This window comes from Poecilia reticulata, unplaced genomic scaffold (genome assembly GCF_000633615.1).
Source record: "Poecilia reticulata strain Guanapo unplaced genomic scaffold, Guppy_female_1.0+MT scaffold_1176, whole genome shotgun sequence".
Classification (NCBI taxonomy): domain Eukaryota; kingdom Metazoa; phylum Chordata; class Actinopteri; order Cyprinodontiformes; family Poeciliidae; genus Poecilia; species Poecilia reticulata.
The window spans coordinates 4,929-7,359 of NW_007615915.1; the positions used below are offsets into that span (position 1 = coordinate 4,929).

At 43.4% G+C, this 2,431-nt stretch overlaps 1 protein-coding gene across 1 annotated transcript; it reads left to right on the forward strand.

Moving 5' to 3' along the window:
- Positions 1-6: 6 nt before the first annotated feature.
- Positions 7-1,382, forward strand: LOC103461362 (claudin-4-like). Its single transcript, XM_008403668.2, has one exon. The coding sequence runs from the start codon at positions 291-293 to the stop codon at positions 1,266-1,268; it is 978 nt and encodes a 325-aa protein (XP_008401890.1). The 5' UTR covers positions 7-290; the 3' UTR covers positions 1,269-1,382.
- The last annotated feature ends 1,049 nt before the right edge of the window (positions 1,383-2,431 follow it).

Consider the following 2,431-nt stretch of genomic DNA (forward strand, 5'->3'; position numbering starts at 1 on the left):
AAATATCCTGTAAACAAATGAAGTACAGCTGAACTAAGACACACCAGGAACTTCAAAAAAGGATACCAGAGGAACCGAAACTGTCAGCAGTGTGCGTTGATCACTCCAGATAGGTTCATGGTTASAGGGGAAGGCATGTGAAAGAGGCGGCRCATGTTAAGGACGGACAAAGATAGCAGAGAAGATCAGAGAGTGAGAGAGCGCGACACTGAAGGCAAAACAAGCACCGCAGGGATCAAGAGAGGCTCTTCTTAAAGGTCTGAGAGGATTTTTCCAAAGATCTTCYCATCATGGCCTCGATGGGGATGCAGCTGCTGGCCAGCGTCYTGTGCCTCCTGGGCTGGGCTGGGGTCTTCGCCAGCTGCGTGCTGCCTATGTGGAATGTGACCGCCTTTGTGGGCAGCTCCATTGTGACCKCTCAGACTATCTGGGAGGGCATCTGGATGAGCTGTGTGGTTCAAAGCACAGGATATATGCAGTGCAAACCCTATGATTCCCAACTGGCTCTCAGCGCCGACAGGCAGGCCGCCAGGGCGCTCATGATCCTCGCCATCGTTACGGGCAGCTTTGGCCTCATCCTGGCCTTCGTGGGTGGAAAATGCACCCGCTTCTTGGATGAAGAAGGACGTGGTGCGAAGGAGAAAGTGGCCATAGCAGCAGGGGTGGTGCTGATGATCACAGGGCTGCTGTGTTTGATCCCTACGGCGTGGGCGGCCGGGACGTTGGTGAAGAACTTCTACAGCACATCTATAGACGCTCAGAAGATGGAGTTCGGAGCTTGCCTCTACATCGGCTGGGGGGCAGCGTTTCTGCTCATCCTGGGAGGRGGTCTGTTCATGAAGTCCTCTTGCCCAGGCAAAGCCCACGACACGGACAAGAGCCCCTCAGTTCGCTATGTGGTAGTCCGATCCTCTAACGGATCCTCCCGCGCTGGCTCCCGTCTCACCAGGGTGTCAACGGCGCTGGCTCAACCCATCAAACCCATGTCGCCTGGTCCCCAAAGCTTCGTGGCGCCAACCGCCAATCCTCAGCTGTTCTCAAGGCTGGGATATGACGTTGAATCCCAGCACAACATGGGAGAGGATTCAGAGAAATCCTGGGCTCCGTCGAYAAAGTCTCAGATGAAAAGGCCTGAGTCGAGAAAGTCCGAACTCAGCGACGCGCCATCAACAAAGTCCCAGTTGAAACTAGCTGCACTGGATGAAACTTTATCAGCTGCCAGTGAAAATGAAGACTCAGCAGTAAACCCAGCGAAAACTTAYCTGTAATAGAAGAAGGAAGACTTTAGTTTACATTTAGTTTGCAGTCAATGTTTTATAGATTATATTTAGATATAATTATTATTTGTTGTGTTTAATGTGAAGGACTTTTATCAAAATGAAGGAGACNAAAGTCTCAGATGAAAAGGCCTGAGTCGAGAAAGTCCGAACTCAGCGACGCGCCATCAACAAAGTCCCAGTTGAAACTAGCTGCACTGGATGAAACTTTATCAGCTGCCAGTGAAAATGAAGACTCAGCAGTAAACCCAGCGAAAACTTAYCTGTAATAGAAGAAGGAAGACTTTAGTTTACATTTAGTTTGCAGTCAATGTTTTATAGATTATATTTAGATATAATTATTATTTGTTGTGTTTAATGTGAAGGACTTTTATCAAAATGAAGGAGACWAAATTTAAATTTAGCATTTTGTGCTTGAACTGATTGTCACAAGTAAAACAAGTGAAGTATGTACAACTTGTGATKAATGAACTTGTTCAACTTGAATTGTTKGTTTTAACTTGCCATGTTAAAGTGAGATATTACACTGCATCAACTGTTTTTAGGGTTTTAATGCACTGAATAAATTTGAATGTAATATTTTACCTCAGGCTTTTGAGGTTTTTTTTTTTTTACCTTATCTAACAAATACACAGCAACTTGAATGACTATGTTTGATTCTTTTTACTTCATTTATATTACTTTATACAGTTAAATGTGTGGAAATAAATGCTCTCCCTGTTACACAACAAAGGTTTCTGTGAATACTTTTCACTTCAAAGCATCTAATTGTGATTATGTTTTTATTTTATTTAAACATATAACAGAAAATGTATCTCACGTTACAATAAATTGACAAAATGTGAATGAATATAACGTATATTGTTTTCTTACTTGTCATGAATTAAGGAAAAAATGGCCAGGGGAATCACCTGGACTCCCGGTCTTGCTTTGGTAATTACAAGCTTCTGGACAAACTGGTTTGACRGAGATCACAACAGAAATGTGTTTTGTTGAAGGAGGAAGAAGCATGTTTGCAGAGGAAACTTCATTGAGTTTCAGTGAATCATGTTTGGGTTTTTTTGATTCAAATGAAAAGCATCATAAAGACAAAATGCATGTCTGTCGTCCAGAATGTCACAAATAAAGTTTGTTATGCTTACTGTATTATGGTG